The sequence below is a fragment of the Diabrotica virgifera genome, chromosome 8 (assembly GCF_917563875.1).
Source record: "Diabrotica virgifera virgifera chromosome 8, PGI_DIABVI_V3a".
Lineage (NCBI taxonomy): Eukaryota > Metazoa > Arthropoda > Insecta > Coleoptera > Chrysomelidae > Diabrotica > Diabrotica virgifera.
Genome location: NC_065450.1, coordinates 44,615,137 through 44,635,581, shown reverse-complemented (window position 1 = coordinate 44,635,581; position 20,445 = coordinate 44,615,137). Strand labels below are relative to the sequence as shown.

At 33.4% G+C, this 20,445-nt stretch overlaps 1 protein-coding gene across 3 annotated transcripts in view; it reads right to left on the bottom strand.

The window, feature by feature from the left end:
- Positions 1-20,445, bottom strand: part of LOC114341196 (mitogen-activated protein kinase kinase kinase 13-A) — a 309,717-nt gene that overhangs the window by 149,593 nt on the left and 139,679 nt on the right. For all 3 annotated transcript variants that reach the window (XM_050658680.1, XM_050658679.1, XM_050658681.1), the window contains exon 2: positions 12,612-12,773. In XM_050658680.1, the coding sequence (XP_050514637.1) occupies positions 12,612-12,763 (152 nt within the window). In that variant the 5' untranslated portion in view covers positions 12,764-12,773. The remainder of the gene's footprint in view (positions 1-12,611; positions 12,774-20,445) is intronic.

Sequence of the window (20,445 nt, the reverse complement as noted above, 5' to 3'; positions counted from 1 at the left end):
AAAAAATTTACAAATCTTTGTATGTTCTAGTTTTTGTTGTGCAAGATTTTAAAAAATTTTAATTTTTTAAAAAAAGTTTAAATTGCAAAAGTATTATGCAAAATCTAGTAAGTCAATTTTAATGAAATCTGGTGGATGGTTTTGGCACATTACAAAAATTTTCTAAGCGAATTAGAAAGGTTCCAAGTGTAACCTAAGTGATGGAAAATCATTGAATAAGGACAGGCTTGTTTTGCCCCCTTATTTTATATTTATTGCTATTTTGCAACAAGGGTGATAAATTAAGACATTTTTAATGATAAAAAATTTAATGATAGAAAATTTAATTATCTTTGTTTTATTCCTATACAACTTTGTTCCAAAATGAATCGTTTTAGAGTTATAAGCAAAAAAAAAAGAATAAAACGAAATTTTTTGAAATTTTTAAATATTTTATTTTTTTTATTAATGTTCCGGGCATATTTGAGAAAGAGCATAAATTAATTATTATTAACGAAGTTATCACCTAACTTTATCCGCAAAAATCGACACTTCGATTGATAATGCTGCAAGCATAGACATAATAAAAATAGATTAGGTAAGGTATGGGCCACTCTGTGCATCGACGTGTAACGCCGATATCAAGGACGTCATTGGTCAATATTCATTTGAGTGGTCTAGCCATCTTTGTCACATGCGCGAGATCGCTTGATTAAAAGAGATAGATAGACCACTGATCGACTGCCCGCCTATTTTGCCCAGTATGCCTTGTCTATCCTTATTATGTCTATGGTTACAAGACTATTTGGAACATCTAATGGAGCCCTTTGTTGAACAAGAACTTGAAAGAATGTAAATTGAGATAAAGATAGTGTAGTTGACGAATTAAAAAAAATCTTACAATTCCAGCTACGAATGGTATTGTAGTTGTGTTGTTATAATGAATTTTTAATGTCAAACTGAATTTGTAATTTAATTTCTATATATACAGTATGTAAATCTTTTAGCTGGACATAGGTAATATACATTAAGGTAAGTATGGCAACTGCACTTTCTCAAAGACACTGCTTCCATCAAGACCTCAGATGCTTTAACTTCTGATATCTATTTTACTTTAATTTATAAAATAATTTTTGTTTGAAACTAATTTCAAAATTAAACATAGTTTTTTCAAGACCCTTTAATATACTTTCCTTATTTATATTACCTACATACGTCCAGTTGAAAGATTTACGTACTGTATGTGTGACTCACCACCAATATTTTTCTTATGATCATGCATTAAATTAATATTGAAATATGGAAATTAAATTAAATGTATATAGGGGGGGGGGGGGAATTTTAAAAAGCTGACCACGCCTATGCTGCCATTGAATCTGTTACGTACAATGATAACTTTGCTATTACTACTGATAAATGATATTTCCAAAGATTCAGGCAGTCAGAAACGTTTAAATTATAGGTATATTTCATTAATCTCAAAAATATTGTGAAAGTTATGAACCAAACGATATTTTGGTAGAAGTAATAGAATTCTGATAAGTTGGGTCAATAAATTGTATTTGTTTATCTCGAAGGACATATCGTATATTAAATTCAACAAAATTTGCAGATACCAATACACTGCTACAAACATTAACTACGCCAAATTTACAATTAAATAGATAATTTATATTAACAATAATATTGTTTGTAATAATATAACCAAAAACGATTGTCAGTCTAAAGAAATCTCAAGCTGACCTCAAGGTCGTGAGAAACTAATATGTTATGAGATGTTAGTTAATGTATAAAACATTATAAGAAGTAAAATTATTTTGATTTTTGATTAACTAATTAATATGCTGATAATCTTTAATTGCACATTTAATTTTAGTTATTTTAAGTTTATCAGAGTTTTAAATTTAGAATACGACATAGATTATAGAAATGTCAAAACAAAATCTTTATTTTTATTGATGTGGTTCTAACATGTCGTATTAACATCTCTATTATATCATACCCATACCTCACTCACACCTCTAGTTAGATACAAGACATTACAAACATTCATAATCGTCGAATCTTTTTATCATTACAAACGAATATTTAATTTGGATAAATAAAATACAAATAAAATATCTCAGAAACTCAGAACAGCGGGAAGGGTTCTGAACGAAACGAAAAACAGTAGGTACCTAATAATTTTTAAAGTTTGGATTATATAGGCAAAATGCCTTTTTTGTCTATTTTGCCTATTCTAGGTGTTTTTGCACCTTTTGTTTTTTTTTTCGTAAACTCCGCCAATTAATAATTAGTAACTAGCCACCAATGATCGATTATTAGAATATCCCGGTTATAGGAATACTTTTGCTTCGCACGAAGGCTATTCTAATATAGGCCAGGGTAATAAGACAAAAATATACCCTGTTCGTGACACTTCAACAGCCAGGCTACTGACGCGTTTTTTCGACAGGTAATACCTATAAGAACAAATTGCAAATATTTGCTGCGTAGGATCTGGCAGCCATTTTTATTTATAAACAATTTAGTGTCAAAAAACGGACTTTTTCCTTTTTTTTCAAATCAATGAAAAACAGTGAAACTTATGGTTTTTTTAGTACAAACATCTTCGACAGCATGGAAAAAGCTTTAAAATGGCGTATAATAGAGGTTAATATACTCATTTGTTGTTAAAATAATTGCGAAAGAATGTCGAAATTGCAAAAAAAAAATAATTTCGCAATAATTATTGTGAAAATTAGTGTACAGCTTTTAAATTTTTGTCAAATGAGTTCTTTGGTGCTTAATATGTGACAAAAATTTCAAGGCGATTCATTCAATTGTTTAAATTTTATTCAAATTATTTATCCCAGAGAGCTTTTTTTACAATATCATAAGTCAGAAAAGAATGATGTTAGAACCATTCTACAGGTGTCTGATGAAAGAGCATGAGTTAAACTTTCAAATTGGTTTAAAAAAAATGAATAAAAGATGCGTTTATTAATAATAAATAATTATGTAAAAGTATCATCAATCTTTCCTTATAAACTTTTTGAATAATTTTTTTCAAAAAAATCAATTTTTTTGCCGTGTTTTAGGTGCACAACTGCCAAGTAATGTTATGTATATAATAATAATTGATATAAAATTGTAATAAAAATATATAATTTATTAAAAAGTTTATAAAGAAAAATTGACGATACTTTTTCATAATTATTTATTGTTGATAAATGCATTTTCTATTCACTTTTTTTAAACCAATTTGAAAGTTTAGCTCATGCTCTGTTTTTTTGACATCTGTAGAATGGTTCTAACATAATTTTTTTCTTACTTACGTTATTGCAAAAAAAGCTCTCTGGGATAAACAATTTGAATAAAATTTAAACAATTAAATAAATTGCTTTGAAATTTTTATCACATATTAAACACCAAATAACCTTTATTTGACAAAAATTTCAAAGCTATAAACTAATTTTTACAATTGTAATTGCAAAATTATTTTTTTTGCAATTTCGACCTTTTTTCGCCATTATCTTAACAACAAATGAGTATATCAATCTTTATAATACGTTATTTTAAAGCTTTTTCCATGCTCTCGAAGATGTTTGTACTAAAAAAACCATGAGTTTCACTGTTTTTCATTGATTTGAAAAAAAAAATTAAAGTCACTCGTGGGAGTGCCGACAGAAGTGAAAACTTCTTATAGTACCTATATAAATTACGAGCTCAATGCTTTTACCCCATCCTAAAAGAAGTGCTATACCTATATCATATACGATATACGCGATGCGTGTGCTCTATGCTATTTATGTATACATACACATAATTTATATATGTACAAAATTTATTTCAGCGAAGTGATGACGGTCGCAAATTCAATACTTTTTCTCCATCCAAGAAGTGCACAACGTCCCTAAAGAAATTTTTACTTCAAATATTTATTTAGTCGAAGCGATGATGGTCGCTAATTTAATACTTTTTTACATCGAAAAAGTGCACAACGTTCCTAAATAAGTTTCACTTCAAATATTTATTTCGTCGAAGCGATTACGGCCCTAATTCAATACTTTTTTCCTCTATACAAAAAGTGCAGAACGTCCCTATAAAAGTTTTCACTTAAAAAATTTATTTCGTCGAAGCGATGACGGTCGCTAATTTAATAATTTTTCCTTATCCAAAAAGTGCACAACGTCCCTCAAGAAGTTTTTACTTCAAAAATTTATTTCGTCGAAGCGATGAAGGTTCGCTAATATAATATTTTCCCCATCCAAAAAGTGCACAACGTCGCTCAAGAAGTTTCCACTTCAAAAATTGATTTCATCGAAGCGATGACGGTCGCTAATTTAATACTTTTTTACATCGAAAAAGTGCACAACGTCCATATAAAAGTTTCACTTCAAATATTTATTTCGTCGAAGCGATGACGTTCCCTAATTCAATACTTTTCCCCCATCCAAAAAGTGCACAACGTGCCTAAAGAAGTTTTCACTTCAAAAATGTATTTCGTCGAAGCGATGACGGTCGCTAATTTAATAATTTTTCCCCATCCAACAAATGCACAACGTCCCTAAACAAGTTTTCACTTCAAAAATTTATTTCGTCGAAGCGATAAAGGTCGCTAATTTATATTTTTCTTCATCCAAAAAGTGCACAACGTCCCTCAAGAAGTTTCCACTTTAAAACTTGATTTCATCGAAGCGATGACGGTCGCTAATTTAATGCTTTTTTCCATCGAAAAAGTGCACAACGTCCCTCAAGAAGTTTTCACTTCACGAATTTATTTCATCGAAGCGATGACGGTCGCGATCACGGTCGATAATTGAATACTTTTTTCCGTCCAAAAAGAGCACAACGTCCGTAAAGAAGTTTTTACTTCAAATATTTAGTTCGTCGAAGCGATGACGGTCGCTTATTTATTACTTTCTCCCCATCCAAAAAGTGCACAACGTCCCTAAAGAAGTTTTTACTTCAAAAATGTATTTCGCCGAAGCGATGACGGTCGCTAATTCAATACTTCTTCCCCATCTAAAAAGTCCACAACCTCCCCAAAAGAAGTTTTCACTTTAAAAATTTATTTTGCCGAAGCGATGACGGTCGCGATGACGTTCGCTAATTCAATACTTTTTCCCTATCTAAAAAAGTGCACAACGTCCCTAAAGAAATTTTCACTCCAAAAATTTATTTCGTCGAAACGATGACGGTCGCTAATTTAATACTTTTTCCCCATCCAAAAAGTGCACAACGACCCTCAAGAAGTTTTCACTTCAAAAATTTATTTCTTCGAAGCGATGGCGGTCGCAATGACGGTCGCCAATTTAATACTTTTTCCCATCCAAAAAGTGCACACCGTCCCTAAAGAAGTTTTCACTTCAATACATATACGTACAAAATTTATTTCGCCCAAGAGATGACAGTCGCGAAATAAATCCTTTTTCCCTATCGAAAAATATGTTTTACATTTATTTTAAATTTAAATACTGCTATACAATTTATGTATAGATACACATAATATAGGTACGTGCAAAATTTATTTCGTCGAAGAGATGACGCGACGTGACGGTCGCTATGAAGGTCGTGAAATAAATCTTTTTTCCCCATCCTAAAATAGGTTTTACATTTATTTTAAATTTAAATACTTCTATACAATTTATGTAAACATACAAATAATATGTAGCATAAGCGATGACGGCCGCAATGACCGTCGTGATGACGGTCGCAATGACGGTAGCGAATTCAATGCTTTTTCCCCTATCCAAAAATCGCACAACGTCCCTAAAGAAGTTTTCACTTCAAAAAAAGGCAAAAGGGCGGTTTCTTGACACTAAATTGTTTATAAATAAAAATGGCCGCCAGATCCTAAGCAGGAAATAGTTACAATTTGATCTTATAGGTATTATCTGTCGAAAAAACGCTTCAGTACCCTGGCTGTTGAAGTGTCATGGTAAAAACTTTATTACCCTGCCTGAACTAATAGGCGTGTTCGACTTACTAAATTTTTCCAAACAGACTGAAATTTTAGGTGAATAATAAAATATCGATGGTTTGTTTATAACATATTTGTATTTTAGAAAATGTACCTGGTCGACACTTGAGACTTAACTATTGGGAAATCCATAACCTTTTCCCCTTGTTTAATAAACAATTGTATCAGTTGTACCAGTCGGTGAAGTACTGTATCAAAGTTTAGTTCTGTTGCGTATTTATTGTTTGTTTGCGAAAAGCAAACAACACACATTTCGATGGCTTAACTTGCACAGCGGCTAACTCCGTTTTTTAAAACTTTACAGGAACACAAAAAAACTTCTTAAAATCACAGAATTGGTATATTGGGTAACTCCTCAATTCACATAGTAAATAGTTACGTTAAAAATGGACAACTCCATCCTCAACATATTATGTTATACCTATGATATTTCTCACAAAAAGTTATATTATTTCATTAAAACTACTTACCGATAAAATGGAGTTAGCCGATTTGCAAGTTAAGCCATCGATTTTAAAAATTTAGATGTTTATTGAGTACTTTTACAAAGTACTTAATTGACCAGCAATGTCGAGCCCACGGAATAAACGTAATTTGGAAAAATTAAATTTCTCATAAGTTAGTCAAAATATCCAACGGCGTAACCAGGATGACCCTAAGGGGAAAGGGGGGTTACAGCCCCCAACCCCCCCTGGTTACGCCTATGAAAATATCCCTCAGCGGGAAAAGTTAGTAAAAATAGTTTCAAGCATCACATTTTGATAAACTATAAAATATATCTTGGTTACTAGACCAGGGTATTTAGCACTAAAGGTCGCGGCGTATTATCATGCACGAATCGTTTCCAGCACATAGCGTTTAATTTGTCAGGAAAAAGTCTACTATAGAAAAATGGGTGGAAATGCATAATTGCATTTTAAAATGCATAAAATGCATCCAAAAGTGCAAAAACATGTCAAAATACGCATATTAATAGCCAGATTTTGTTACTCGGGAGTTTTTTCTGGCTGGTGAACATGACTACGCCATCAGAACTGTCCTCCGGAGCACCTGGTGCACAGGGTCACTAAAGCTAAGGCACGTGCTAAGGCATGTCATCTGTAGGTTCGAGGATTATCGGCACTTAATTCATACAAACAGATTGTTTGGAGGACTTTATAGTCGCTGAACACGAATACGCCATCAAAACCGACACCCGTAGTACCTTGTGTCTAGGATCACGTCATCTTCTGAAGTTTCGAGCGATTTTGGCACCAAATTGATACAAACAGGTAACACGAGGAGTTTTAGGGGCCACTGAACACGAATACGTCATCAGAACTGACCCCGGAGCACCTGGTGCCTACGGTCACTGCTAAGGCACGTCATCTTCAGCAGTCTCGAAGGTTTTCGGCCTCGAATGCATGCAAATAGATTACAGGGTGGTCTTTGGGGTCGCTGAACACGAATACGCCATCAAAACCGACAACCGGACCACCTGGTGCCCAAGGTCCCTGCTAAGGCATGTTATCTTCTGAAATTTGGAGCCTTTTTGGGCACAGGTGCATCGGGGGTCAGTTATGTTAGCGTATTCTTCTTCATCGACCCCAGAAAACCACAAGTAATCTGTTTGCATCAATTTAGTGCCCAAAACCGAAACTTCGGACGACGTGCCTTAGCAGTGAACCTGGGCACCAGGTGTTCCGGTAGTCGGTTGTGATGGCGCATTTATCTTCAGCGACCCCAAAAACCCCCGAGTAACTAAATCTGGCCCTTAATACACTTATTTTGATTTGTTTATGCACTTTAAAATGCAACTAGGTATTTCCACCAATTTTTCTATAGTAGACTTTTTTCCTGGCATCAACCTGAACACAAAGCAAAAAGTTGTAAGTCTCTATGTGCTGTGTAAGCATAGTGTAAGTAAGCTTAAAAGTCTAAGTATCTTACTTAATATTAGTCTTAGAACCTTCTACAATAGACCATTTTAAAGGTAACATTTTTTTCTACTAAATGTACCATTGCAAATATGTACCTAAAACTGCGCATAAAAAAGTTATATAACAATGCTTGTGAAAAAATATGGAAAAATTACCGGAAAATGGTGTGACTTGCGAACTTTGAAAAATGGTATCTCGGATACTGTAAATCCTAAAGACTATTTAGTCATTTTGAAAAGGAAGGATAGAGGTTTTTTTCTGTGAAGCAATGCCTATACCTAGGTATATCTCCGTGGAAAAATCGCATTTTTTCGTGTTTTCTTTTGCTTACTTTTTTTAATATACTTTGACTTTATAAGGTGACATTTCGATAGGTAATTTATTTCTGAACAACTTTTCACGAAAAGTGCATAGAATTCATCCTTAATGCACCCTAGTGCATAAGGATTAATTCACACCTTTTTCAAAAACGCACCCCTTTAAATCGCAGCACTCGAAGTATTTTATATTTGTGGGTTCATTGTAACAATAAAACACCTTTAGGTTCGGTCCAAGCGACGCCGACGCGTTGAAGAACGTGTTGAAGCGGTTTGCCAATTTAAAAGACGACAAAAAGAGATAGAAAATATTTAGTGCAAAGGAAAGAGTTAGCACCCCAAAGTACTGTAAAATTAATAAATATTTACTTTTATGATAATATCAAGTCCCCAAAAATTTTAAGATAAACCACAAGCGTGGGCGGTAAAATTTTTATTAACTTGGTTAATTCATACAATTGCAATGTATGAATTAATAAAAATTAATAAAAATCTTAGCGCAAAGTAGTTAGAAAACTACATAGTAAAATACCACGGTACTGACCATATCAGCTTCCTAGCTCAGTCGAAAGGGCGACGTTTTAGCACCTGCATGTTAAATCTCTTTGAATTGTGTCATTTTATGAACAATTCATCGGAAAAAGATCCGCGCTCCTCAGGACAATAAAAATAGAGTACAGAGGCAATAAATTAGGGTTTGGTATTAGCTTAAGGATCATAAATCACAAATTTTGAGAGACATTTTTCGTTGCGCTGAGTCTAGTTCACGTTGCGTTAAATCTCGTCGTCAGTTTTCATCTTTTTCTGTTACATTTTTCTATTTCACTCGGCCTGCCGTGCCAACGTTACATTCACATACATACACACTCGGATGCATGGGTGGCCTTCCTGACAGAAATGTTTAAAAAAGAAAACGAAGAATGTTTACCAGAAACGCCAAATATAGTAACTGATGAAAAGACCGAAAGTAGATGTGAAACAAAAAATAAACAAATTAAAAAATAGAAAGTCAACAGGAGAAGATCAAATACCAAATGAACTCTTAAAATATGGAGGTGATCACCTTGTACAACAACTGCAACTTCTAATTCATAAAATAATCACCACGAACAGAATACCAGGTGAATGGAGGAGAGCAATCATGCTGATGTTCTTCAAGAAAGGAGATAAGAAAGACCCAAATAGTTTTATTATCGAACAATAAATCTTTTAAATACAACGAGCCCAATAAATGACCGTTTTGAAGTGTAACTAATTTTCAGGGGTAACTCCGAATTGCATGAAAATTTGGATTTAGGTTCTACTTTACCTCCACTTCAAAGTTGAATTGGTGCCGTTGGTTGCTTTTACTTGGGAGTGACAGTCACCCCTTCTCGGGGGTGAAAAAACGCGTATTTAAAATAAGCCCGAAAATGTATAAATTAACAGATTATAAGCAACTTTCGTTCTATAAAGTTTTTTAAGGAAGTCAATACTTTTCGAGTTATTCGCGATTGAAAATGTTGATTTTTCGACAAAACAACTACGTTTTCAGTCAGTTTTTCGCAAATAACTCAAAAAGTAAATATTTTATCGAATAAAATGTTCTCATCAAAAGTGTAGCTTATAAAAGAACGAAAAAAATGGTGTATCAGTAAAGTATATAAATTCAGAAAAAGCAAAGTTGCAACTCATGAAATATACGTTATTATTCGTCTAATTCCAAATCGAATAATTCAACGCGAAATCACCGAAAAATTAGGCACTTTTCGGGAAAAGCTTATTAACATTTTTAAAGTATCTAAAAAAGCTTAATACTTGTTTTTTACAAAAGTTTCTAGTATCAAAAATAAACGAGTTACACTGAAAAAGAAGTTGGTCCCTATTTTGGTAAAAAAAAATCGTGAAAACCTCCCTCTATTTAGCACCCTAAATAAAATAAATCGTTACCGTTTTACCATTTATTTTAACTGTGTGTGTATTGTTTATATGATCTGTAAGTTTGATTGGTTTAAAGTGCTTATTTTAAAAAAAAATTGGTTTTATAGTAAAAATAAATTTCTAAAAATTTTTGGAAAATTTCATTTTTTCAAAATAACTTAAAAAGTATTAGTGATAAGAGAAATCTTAAACAGTAAAAAATGTAGGTTTTGCTATTATAAATATGCTAGTTTCATTTTGTTTTTCCGTAAGACAAACATTGGTTAAGATATGGCTGTTCAAAATTTGCATACACTCGTGATCAGTGAACCGTTCAAGCTTTTTCAACTATAACCCTTTTAAAAATAAGCACTTTTAAACCGGTGAGACTGACAGATCATAAATATAAAAAATAGATAAGTAAGTAAATTGTAAAGCGGTAGCGATTAATTTCATTTGTGGAGCTAAACACGGGGAGATTTTCATGATTTTTTTACCAAAAAAAAGAGGGCCAACTTTATTTTGAGTGTAACTCGCTTATTTTTAATGCTAGAAACTTTTATACACAATTAAAATAAAGCTTTTTATAAACACTTTAAAAAAGTTTGAATGTGTTTTTCCCGACAAGTGCTTAATTTTTCGGTGATTTCACCTTGAAATATTCGATTTGAAATTAGACGAATAAGAACTTATTTTTCATGAGCTACAACTTTGTTTTTACTCGATTGATAGACTTTACTGATACGTCATTTTTTTCGGTTTTTTATAAGCTACACTTTTGCTAAAAATATTTTTTTCGATCAAATATTTACTTTTTGAGTTATTTGCGAAAAACCGACTGAAAACGTAGTTGTTTTGTCGAAAAATCAACATTTTCAATCGCGAATAACTCGAAAAGTATTGACTTCCTTAAAAAACTTTACAGAACGAAAGTTGCTTATAATCTGTTAATTTATACATTTTCGGGCTTATTTTAAATACGCGTTTTTTCACCCCCGAGAAGGGGTGACTGTCACCCCCCAAGTAAAAGCAACCAACGGCACAATTTCAACTTTGAAGTGAAGGGTAAGTAGAACCTAAATCCAAATTTTCACGCAATTCTGAGTTGCCCCTGAAAATTACACGGTATCGCCTATATTTACTGGGCTAAACACTCAAATTGGCAACAAGAATTATAGCGACAAAAATAAACGAACCCAAGAGGAACAGCAAGGATTTCGGACAAGAAGATCATGCACGGATGCAGTTTTTGTAATAGGACAAATAAAAGAAAAGTCCCTGGAATACAACAAACCAGCATAGGTATATGTGCCTGATAGATTTGAAGAAAGCGTTTGATAGAGTGAGAATTCGGGACGTGATACATTTATTATATGAAAAAGAAATATCACTGGATTTAATAAAAACCATTGAGAATATATAAAGATAACATAGCTATGGTAAGATGTAACTTAAAACTATCGCAACCTATCAAGTATGAAACTGGATAGACCAATAATGGATGAAATCGTAAAGAAAGTTAAAAAAGAAGAGGATATAGAATGGAAGAAAAGGAAATAAAGATAATCTGGTACACTGACGACGCCATAATAACAGCCGAAAATGAAGATGACCTACAAAGATTAATGAAAGAATTCGAAGACACTGCTCTCATATACAACGTGGTTATCTCAACAGAGAAAACTAAATCGACAGTAATATCAGCGGAACCAAGACGATGTAAATTGGTCGTAAATAACAAAATAATACAACAAGTGATGGAAATAAAATACTTGGGAATAAAACTGTCAAGCTACGGAAAAGTGGAAAAAGAAGTACAAAAACAAGTGAACATGGTGAACAGAGCAGCAGGATGTCTCAACAACACAATCTGGAGAAACAAATACCTCACAATGGAAACGAAAACCAGGATATATATATATATATATATATATATATATATATATATATATATATATATATATATAATCAATAATAAGACCGATAATGACGTACACAGCGGAAACAAGAGCAGATACGGCGAAAACACAAAGACTGCTGGAAACAGCAGAAATGAAAGTCTTACGAAAAATAACAAACCAAACTAAGAGACAGAGTAATAAGTAAGGAAATACGAGTGAGATGTAGAAGAAATAAACATGTGGACCAAAATAAGAAAAATAGAATGGAATCAACACATAAAAAGAATGACAGAAAATTGAATAGTACGCATAGCAAGAGACAAATCACAAAATGAAATCGCCAAAGAAGATCATTGGGGCAGATGGTCAGACAATGTTAATTGAGGCTAAAAACCGAAGTAAAACAGGCATTGAGCCTATTTATAAAGTAGGAAGATTTTTCTATTTCACTCGGCTTGCCGTGTGAACGTTTCGTGGGAATTCTTTTTTACTTTGTAGCTACTTTCTAAAGTCAATAGTCAATAGCCTAATATGAGAGACTATTTTCTAACCAGTGATCGAAATTGCGAAACAAAATTTAAATCACAAACAAAAAAAAAAGTAATATATATAATATATCTATCTATCTTACCTGTTAGTAAAATTATTGAATTGATCCTTGTTCGGCAACGAAACTACTTGCGGTAGAACAATGTCGCCATCACATAACACTTGAGTATGTACAGGGAGTGAGTATAGAGGGGGCGCCTGGCCCCTTTCGAGCGTGCCGTCAGGGGTGTGCATTGTCCTTTATCTGAAACAAAATCAACGTTATTAGTCTAGGCGCCCAGAGAGAGATCACTTTTTCTACGATTTTTTGTAATAAATAAGAAAGAAAAACATGAAAAACTAAGATTTCAGAAATAAAAGGAAATTGGTCTTATTTATTCATACCTTTACCAAAAACTCTTCGGTTAGCAAGATTTTCTTGAATAGATAACTTGGTTCAATCTCATTTAGTACAAAAAATCGAAAAAAAGTAAATAGAATGAAAGGGATATACACTAAGTAGCAAAATTAACGCCACACCCTAAAAATGGGACATTTTTGATGTCTCGTATTTCCTAAACCTGTTGTCCGATTTAACTGATTTTTGAAGTTATGCTTCTTTAGGCGCGATTGAGGGTGAATTTTTATTATTCTGCGCGCATGCGCACACAGACAGTATGGGGTTCGCTGCTAAATCTTTTAAGTTATGTATGTATCAGTTCAAAAAAGGTGTGGAAAGAATATATTAGTGTTAGTGTGTTTAGTAAATACATATATTTATTATTATTTTTTGTATCTTTGGATTTGTCTTCCTCGGGAATAAGATAATACGTATTAGTAAAACATTTTGACATTTATACTTCACTTCGTCTATTTGTTACCGTGATTTGTCATAATGTCTGAGAAACCGTATAAACAGCGAGGTCGTGGAGTCGTGGGTCATTGATTCGACTACAGATCGAGAGGTCCCGGATTCAAATGCCGACAATTGCTGTCTTTTTTTTATTTTTGGATTTTTGGAAAATTGTAAGTATTAACATTAGTTTAATATTTAAATAAAATAAAAATAAACTGTTAAAAGTATTTTATTTCGTTGAAATCATATAATAGAAGTATAACTTCTTACGTGCGTACAAAGTATACAGTAACAATATGTTATAGCGTTATTCTTTAACAATATCGTTGTAATAATATTGTTGCTAGACAGGTAAATCGTCATGGTATACCGGGTGTACCAATCAGACTGTGTTTTTTTTCTCAAGTTCGCAACACCCTGTGAAATATCCTAGCATTTATAAAATACTGAAATTAAAACCCAACTATAGTCTCAGGTTTTCTTAGCAGTTTGATTTTTGATTTATTCGCTTATATTGGAAAATAAAAAAGTTAGGTACTTTAACAACTAGTCATGTTTTTCGTCAATCAATCCTTATTTTCTGCTTAGTTTAATAAACAAGCCTAAAGTAGGCTATGATAAATTAATTACACATTAGCTACAATTTGATAAATGTCAAATTGTTAACAATCAAAAAGTGTCAGGTTTAATGTAAAAATTACCGGGAGTGAGTGTAATGACGTGTTAAAATATCGATATACATATTGGCCAAAAAATAACTTAACACTTTTCCGAGGTCAAAATGTTCCTTTTGAATTATTCTATAATTAGTGTTAATCAAAGTATGCATGTTTATTGCTCAAATTTGCTTAAAACTCTTATAAAAAAATTAATTTACAAATTTTTAAAGAAAATTACAACTTCAAATGGGTATAATTTTAATACAAATAAAGATAAAGTAATTTAACAAATTTTGTTTTGAAGTATATAAATGAAGCATTATATTGAGACTTTATCGAGCTCATTTGCATGTGTCAAAGCCGAATATCTAATAGATAGAATATACAGGTGATCTAGTCATCCTAGCGAAAACGAATATGACACTTATAGAAGCAGTTGAAAATTAGATAAGGAAGCGAGGAGAATAGGGCTAGAGATAAACCAGTACAAAACAAAATACATGACGATAGGGAGGGACGACAAAACAACTCAGAAATATCTAATAACACAGAATCATAAATTTGAAACTTCCACCTTTAGCTACTTGAGTGTAAAAATAGGGAAAACCGGAAAAGGGACAACAGGGGAAAGAATTCTCGAGGCAAAAAAACATATAAAATGAATAGAAATCTGCTGAGAAGCAAGACTCTAAGTAAGAGAACAAAGATGAATCTATATAAGACCTTAATAAGACCTATTGTTACATATGGGATGGAAGCAGCAACAAATAACAAGAAAGAGGAAGATAGCCTTCTGAAATTAGAAAGAAAAATAATAAGAACAATACTGGGCCACAATGTAACAACAATGTAACAGATAGGATATATACAGAGACGCCCACAACCAGATATGTTGACAAGGATAACTGACTGGACACCACTATGGTCCAAGTGTAGAGGAAGACCCAGAAGAAGATGGCTGGATGATGTAGAAGAAGACATAAAAGCAATGAATGTGAAAGACTGGAAAATTCAGTGCAAGGACAGGAAGAAATGGAAAAGAGTAACGAGAACAGCAAAGACACACAGCAAGCTATAAATAACAAATCCGCTTAACCCAAGAATAGGATTTTGAACGCTATGGCGTTAGTTATAATCCCTAGGGATTGTAATGCTTAATGAATGAATGAATGAATGAATGAATGAATGAATGAAAGCCGAGTATACAATTGAAAAATGTTCAAAAAATACTTATTTCTCGAGTTCTAATTATTAGATTAAAGTTTAGTGAACGCCATTTTCTTTGTTTCTATTAAGGAACAAATTTTATTTAAAAATTTATTTCTCTTTTAGTTTACGTGCTAGAGCCTTATAAACAATTTATAAGCAATTAAATTGTTTATAACAATTTTTTGACCACTAGGATCGAAATCCACCATCGAAATTCGTAATCAGCAGCCAAAAACTTGGGTGGACCCATCAGAATTTATAGAAAAGGCCACGGTGACCTAGTTGGCGCCTAGACTATAATATCTCCATATTAAAATAAAATAACGTATAGAAAAGTTGGGCAAGATAAGCCTAATGTTTGAATAGAAGTTCCGACAGTGTTTCATCAAATGTGTAGTATAATTAATATGGTAGTTTTGGAAATAAAATTAAATGAAAATGACAATGTGTTTTTGAGCTTTTAGGAGGGTGAGATTTCCTGAAAGGGTATAGCCAGCTGTTTACATTAAAGTAGACGTTTTTGAATTACACAGTTCTACCCTTGAACTGCGCTCAAAAATCGACACAAAAAAGTGAAATACATATATGTCTTCTTCTTCTGCTTCCTTCTTGTATGTAGGCTTTAAGGCCTGTTTCTTCTTCAATATTAGCCTCCTAAATTGATTAAATTATCGCACCATATTTTTCTTGGTCTGCCATTACTTCTTCGTTAATTTGGTGACTTATCTCGTGGTATTCGTACTATCATATCCTCTGCCATTGTACTAATGTGTTCGTTTCACTCCTGTTTCCGTTTTGTCACCCATCCATTTATATCTTCTACATTATGATCTTCTTATGTTTTCGCTTCTCTCCATATCCATCAGACTTTTACCTGATATTCGTCGAAGTATTTTCATGTCTGTTGTTTCTAGTAGTCGTCTCGTTTTAGATGTGTCAGGTCTTGTCTCCGCCGAATATGTCAATATATGTAGGTCTAATTGCTGCTTTATAAATTCTTGCATTTGTGTCTTGTCTTAGGTGTTTGTTCTTCCAGATGGTGTCAGGTGTCATTAAGAGATCCCACCGCTTTACTTGCTTTTAAGCTTTGTTGTCGTACTTCCTCTTCAACATCTCCGTAACTGTTTATATCTATTCCCAGATATCTAAACTTTGCTTCCTGCTTTATTATTTTCCCATCAATTTCGATTTTACATCGTAGTGGGTATTTAGATGTTGTCATACATTTGGTTTTTCTGCTGATATTATCATGTTGTATTTCTTGGCTGTTACCATAATATTTGAATTTCTTTGTTCCCCATTCTGTAACCATGACCTGAACGTACTGCTTCTAATATTTCTTCCATTATTATATTAAAGAGCAGTGGTATTAATGAGTCACCTTTTCTAACTCCGCTTTGTACTGGTATAAACTGCGTTAGTTTTCCATTTTTCTTTGCCTGTATTTGATTATGGAAGTAGATGTTTTCGATGGTTTGTATAATATTGATTGGTATGTTTCTTCTATACAGTAAGTGTAAGACGTCTTCGACTTGGATGCGATCGAAAGCCTTTGTCAGGTCTATAAAACACAGATATGCTGGTTTATTGTACTCGATGGCCTTTTCTTTTCTAACTTTGCCTGGGAGTTATGAGCGCGAAGACTAGGTGGATTGAGTAGCTCAGAAGCCGCGTTTACGCTCACAGCCGGTCCCAAGCCAGGATAAAGAGGAGGGTTGATGGGCCAGGTTAGCATCCTACCCATTGTAAAAGAAAACAAGGCTCACAGAAGCGATATAAAGCCTCGGAATCTAAAGGTACGTATCCATACAAGGGTGATTCGCGCTCGGTGTAGCTGCTCAAATGGATCCGGCATGCGCTCCCCTATATATAATCCGCAAACCAGTTGAATCGAAGAGGGTGAGCGCCGAGCGTGGATCACCCTTGTATGGGTACGTACCTTAAGATGACGAACCACGCAAAGAAAAAGAAAACGAGAAGGAAATAGGTACATGTAACTAAAATAATTACAATAAATAGTTAATTATAGGAACAGTTTAATAAAACATGAAATGGATAGTAAATCTACTGATTTTAAATTGAATTTTCAATCCAACCGTTTCATAATAGTTATTTATGATATACGTGTTAAAAGTACAAATTTTAAGGCACGCATGTGAAAGTTTGCAGAATGAGCGAAGCGAATTCTGCAATTCACAGGAGTGCCTTAAAAATGTACTTTTTAACACGTATATCATACAATATTTTTTCTACAAACGTCTTATATATCAACAATTATAATTTATTCATTCTCAATTACAGGACAATATCTACAATAGTATATTGTACAACAAGAGAGAAAAGGCATATTTCTCACGAGCGCAGAAGTTTGTTGGCATGAGCCGAGGCACGAGGCGAGTGCCGCAAATCAAGCGAGAGAGAAATATGTCATTTTCTCTCGTGTTGTACACTGTATTTTTTCCATGGATGCGTGTTTGTCAAGAGTTCAAAATTAAATAATTTAGGTGCTTTTAGGTATATTATATATGCCTAAAAAATATTTATATACTTTATTTATTTAAAATTATAATTCACAGTTGAACAGTCTTAAAAGGTAATTTTTGATAGGTTTTGACAAGTATGAACACATTTTGTTTGACAAAAATAATTGTGTTTGTATTGCGCATGTTACCATGGAAATGGCGATCATATGTATGTAAACCGGCGGTGAACCCGTGAGAAAAAATATTTCTCACTGCAATGGCCGACTTTTCTCACTGCCTGAGAAATTGTTCGTTTTGAATGTATGTTAGTAGTGAGAGAAGTTGCACATTGTATAGCATCCATAGAAAAAAACTTTTACTTGAACTTGACTGACATTCCATTTTTATATTTTTCTTGACATTACATCAAAACTGCCAATACTGTCAATACGTAAATCATAACAACTATATAATAATAACATCTACTTTTATTGTTGTATATTCTAACAAATTTTAATAGTATTTTTCTACAAACGTGTTAAAAATGCAATAATACTGTTTAAATTAAATTTTAAAAACCTTTTAAACCACCTTTTTCAAATTGCGCAAGTTGTACTATTAATATTAATGTTAATAAATGAAATATAAATATTTTGACGTTTCACAATTTGACAATTCACTTTTAACTGCAGTGCCTTAAAATTTTTAAAGCACTAGTGCTTTAAAGTAGCATTTTTAACGCTCCTATGGAGTGCTAAAAATTGCATTTTTAACACGGTTGTAGAAAAAAACAATTAATATAATGACCATTAACCAATACCTAATACGATAAAATTGAATTTCGAGGATTACTGCTCGAGGAGCACTGCTGGATATAGGCCTCCCTCAATTCTTTCCAGTGTTCTCTACACTGGGTCGCTTGTAGCCAGTTTCCCGCTACTCTTTTGTTCTGGTCGGTGGTCGTCCTCGGCTTGTTTTGTACGTTCTGGGCCTCCACTCCACGATTCGTCTTGTCCATCGTCCATCTTGTGTTCTAGCTAAGTGCCCTTCGGTACGGTGATGCACCCGTGTGCATCATGCTTGACTGTCCGCTCAGTACGGTGATGCACACGGGTGCATCATGAGTTTTCGTTCGCCATATACGGCGGGCCACCATCTGAATCATATTTCAGGTATTTTTGTTTCGTCCCAATTACCTTATTCAAATCTAAAAGTGGGGAAACCACGCCCAAAAGTGGGTGATATCCAGAAGGACATTAGATTTAGTTAATTTGATTGGTGATAAAGTGATAAGGTTGTTTGGATGTTTGACTGATGGGATTGTGTGGGAGGTGAAGTTACTGTGCTGTTGTTTACAACTTACCTTACTATCCCTTGAAAGATAATTCGGATGGAATTTCCCAGATTAGGAGACTGGGGCGATATCAAGCACAGAATAATCTGGGGAATTCCATCCGAATTATCTTATTTATCTTTGTTAATAATATTTGTTTAAAATGGCATTTTATGGATAAAATTTAATTTAACTCACATACTATGTAGAATAATAAATTTAATAAAAATAGTTTTATTTGTAAAATTAGTGTTATTATTCCATTAACTTTAATTAGTTGTAGTGTAATACTGTATTTACCCCGGCCGCGCGAAGCCGCTTGGTAAGCGCTCGAATCCGTATATAGGAGCCGACTTGCCGAATGACGATCCGGCACGAAGGGGTTAAAGCAGATATATTGTTGATTTTTTAATTGAAAGCGCGTTGTTTCTTTTGAAATAAAATAATGTCATTATTGAGAGTGTCAGAGAATATTGAGAGTGTCAGAGAATACCCATTTTTGTATGATGCATCGGACTCAAGTTATCATGATAGTAAGAAAAAGGACAATACATGGGTACAAATATCCGAAAATTTTGATCAATGGACAGGTACGTACATTATCTTTTAACCATGAATTCGTTTTTTTAACATGATGCATATTCATTAAAATTGGTAGTTTATGTCTTTTAAAAACTTTTATTTTACGATAGTTTTTAAAATATATGATCATTTTTTCGGTGCCGTGCCGTGCCGGTCGTTACAAATGGGTTTTTGGACGTGCCGGCCTGTGCTGTGCCGTGCCGGGCGTTCATAATGGGTTTCTTGCTTTAAACAGGAAACCCATTATGAACGCCCCGCACGGCACAGCCCGGCACGGCACAGGACAGTCCAAATTCATTTGTATAGTTTCAGTGCCGGTTTATGCACTGGGCGCTTGGGGCGGGCGCCCAGGGGCCCGGGCCCCGGAGGGGCCCGTAAGGCTCGTTCCTTTTACTAATAAAAAAGTAAAGTCCTCTAAATAATCTACGTATTTTCCATAATAGAAAAAAGAAGACGACGAAATACCTGCGATTTCGAACTGGTCTGATTTTAAGACTGATGACTTTATAAAAACTGTGAACTTTTAAACAAAAAAGTGATTGCTTAGAACATTGTAAAAAAACGTTTGAAGATGGAGAAAAAGCTTATTATAGTAGATTAAATAAAAGCAACTTTTATAGAGGAAAACCCAATGGAGGCAAAGAAAAGAGAGATTGGCTAATATATGACGCAAGTGTTAAAGCTGTTTATTGTTACCCTTGCAAATTATTTTCATTTGAAAAAATAGTTTAACTGAGTTTTGATGGACCCATTGGAAACATTTGAATATTTTGCTCAAATCTCACGAAGAAAGTAAATTTCATCTGAACTCTATGGTTACATTAATAACAAGATCA